At 57.8% G+C, this 2,639-nt stretch overlaps 1 protein-coding gene across 1 annotated transcript in view; it reads right to left on the reverse strand.

The window, feature by feature from the left end:
* Window positions 1-387: 387 nt before the first annotated feature.
* Window positions 388-2,639, reverse strand: part of LOC107307537 (EVI5-like protein) — a 9,213-nt gene continuing 6,961 nt past the window's right edge. Inside the window, exons 6-7 of the mRNA XM_015851048.2 lie at window positions 2,383-2,508; window positions 388-564 (exon numbers count right to left, since the gene is read on the reverse strand). Coding sequence (XP_015706534.1) covers window positions 403-564; window positions 2,383-2,508 — 288 coding nt within the window. The 3' untranslated portion in view covers window positions 388-402. The remainder of the gene's footprint in view (window positions 565-2,382; window positions 2,509-2,639) is intronic.

Below are 2,639 nucleotides of genomic sequence, written 5' to 3' on the forward strand. Positions count from 1 at the left end.
GGGACCCCAATGTCCCACCCCATAGGGACCCCAATGTCCCACCCCATAGGGACCCCAATGTCCCACCCCATAGGGACCCCAATGTCCAACCCAATGGGGACCCCAATGTCCCATCCCATAGGGACCCCAATGTCCCACCCCATAGGGTCCCACCTACCAGCACTTTAATGGGGTTTAGCCCCCCCAAACCCCCTCCCCATAAAGACAAAGCACCCAACTCCATTCCCCTATAGGAGAATCAATGGGGAGGTGGGTTTGGGTCCCACCTACCATCACTTTAATGGGGTCTATCCCTCCCCAAAACTCCCTCCCCATAAAGACAAAGCACCCAACCCCATCCCCCTATAGGAGAATCAATGGGGAGGTGGGTTTGGCTTAAGGGAAAGGTGGGTTTTGGGTTTTTTAAGAGCCAGGTTTTACCTCGTACATGAAGATATCGAAGACCCTGGTGGCCACGGGTAAAGGGAAGGTGGTGAGGAACAGGGTGAGGAACCAGGAGGAAGCGTACATGGAGGTCAGGAAGCTCTGAGAGCGGAAATGGATGTTCAGCTCCGGCAGCTGCTCCTGGGGGGGATCGAGGAGAGTAAATGAAGGTGGGGGGGGGTCCCATGGGTGCCCTCTGGGTCCTGTGGGTGCCATTAGGGTCCCATAGGTGCCATTAGGGTCTCATAGATGCCCTCAGGGTCCTATGGGTGCCCTTAGGGTCTCATAGGTGCCCTCAGGATCCTATGGGTGCCCTCAGGGTCCCATAGGTGCTCTTAGGGTCTCATAGATGCCCTCAGGGTCCTATGGGTGCCCTCAGGGTCTCATAGGTGCCATTAGGGTCCCATAGGTGCCCTAAGGGTCCCATGGGTGCCCTAAGGGTCCTATGGGTGCCCTAAGGGTCCCATGGGTGCTCTGAGGGTCCCAGGGGTGTCCTCAAGGTCTCATAGGTGCCCTCAAGGTCCCATGGGTGCCCTCAGGGTCTCATAGGTGCCCTCAGGGTCCCATGGGTGCCCTTCAGGGCGTCATAGGTGTTCTCACTGTTTTATAGATGCCCTCAGGGTCTCGTGGGTGCCCTTAAGATCCCATGGGTGCCCTAAGGGTCATATGGGTGTCCTCAGGGTCTCATAGGTGCCCTCAGGGTCTCATAGGTGCCCTCAAGGTCCCATGGGTGCCCTTAGGATCCTGTGGGTGCCCTCAGGGTCTCATAGGCGCCCTCGGGGTCTCAAGGGTGCCCTCGGGGTCTCATAGGTGCCCTCAGGGTCCCATGGGTGCCCTCAGGGTCCCATAGGTGCCCTCAGGGTCTCAAGGGTGCCTTCAGGGTCTCATACGTGCCCTTCAGGGTCTCATAGGTACCCTCAGGATCCCATGGGTGCCCTTCAGGGTGTCATAGGTGTTCTCAGTGTTTCATAGATGCCCTCAGGGTCTCATGGGTGCCCTTAAGATCCCATGGGTGCCCNAGATGCCCTCAGGGTCTCATGGGTGCCCTTAAGATCCCATGGGTGCCCTAAGGGTCATATGGGTGCCCTAAGGGTCATATGGGTGTCCTCAGGGTGTCATAGGTGCCCTCAGGGTCCCATGGGTGCCCTTAGGATCCTGTGGGTGCCCTCAAGGTCTCATAGATGCCCTCAGGGTCTCATAGATGCCCTCAAGGTCTCATAGGTGCCCTAAGGGTCCTATGGGTGCCCTAAGGGTCTCAAGGGTGCTCTGAGGGTCCCAGGGGTGTCCTCAAGGTCTCATAGGTGCCCTCAAGGTCCCATAGGTGCTCTTAGGGTCTCATAGGTGCCCTAAGGGTCCTATGGGTGCCCTAAGGTTCCTATGGGTGCCCTAAGGGCCCCATGGGTGCTCTGAGGGTCCCAAGGGTGTCCTCAAGGTCTCATAGGTGCCCTCAAGGTCCCATAGGTGCCCTTAGGGTCTCATAGGTGCCCTAAGGGTCCCATGGGTGCCCTAAGGGTCCTATCGGTGCCCTAAGGTTCCTATGGGTGCCCTAAGGGTCCCATGGGTGCTCTGAGGGTCCCAGGGGTGTCCTCAAGGTCTCATAGGTGCCCTCAGGGTCCCATGGGTGCCCTTCAGGGTGTCATAGGTGTTCTGTGTTTCATAAATGCCCTCAGGGTCTCATGGGTGCCCTTAAGATCCCATGGGTGCCCTTAGGAACCTGTGGGTGCCCTCAAGGTCTCATAGGTGCCCTCAGGGTCTCATAGGTGCTCTCAGGGTCTCATAGGTGCCATCAAGGTCCCATGGGTGCCCTCAGGGTCCCATGGGTGCCATTAGGATCCTGTGGATGCCCACAGGGTCTCATAGGCACCCTCAGGGTCCCATGAGCTGCCCCCCTTCTTGTCCCTGTCCTTGCTCTCATCCCATTTGGTTGCTGTATTATGGGGTATCCAAGGGCAGCATTACCTGCAGCATGTACTCAAACTGGTAGATGCAGAGGCCCAGCTCGGCCATGCTGGGTTTGAAGAGCTCGCGGAGGCGATATTCCTGCATCAGCCTCACAAACACACAGAAAGCTTCTTCCTCGGGCATCTGGGGGAGCAGGGAGACAGAAATCCCCCCCTTAACATCCAGCATTCAGCTCCAGAGTCAACCCTTAACTTCCCATTATGGGATGGGATGGGATGGGATGGGATGGGATGGGATGGGATGGGATGGATGGG

This window comes from Coturnix japonica, unplaced genomic scaffold (genome assembly GCF_001577835.2).
Source record: "Coturnix japonica isolate 7356 unplaced genomic scaffold, Coturnix japonica 2.1 chrUnrandom657, whole genome shotgun sequence".
Lineage (NCBI taxonomy): Eukaryota > Metazoa > Chordata > Aves > Galliformes > Phasianidae > Coturnix > Coturnix japonica.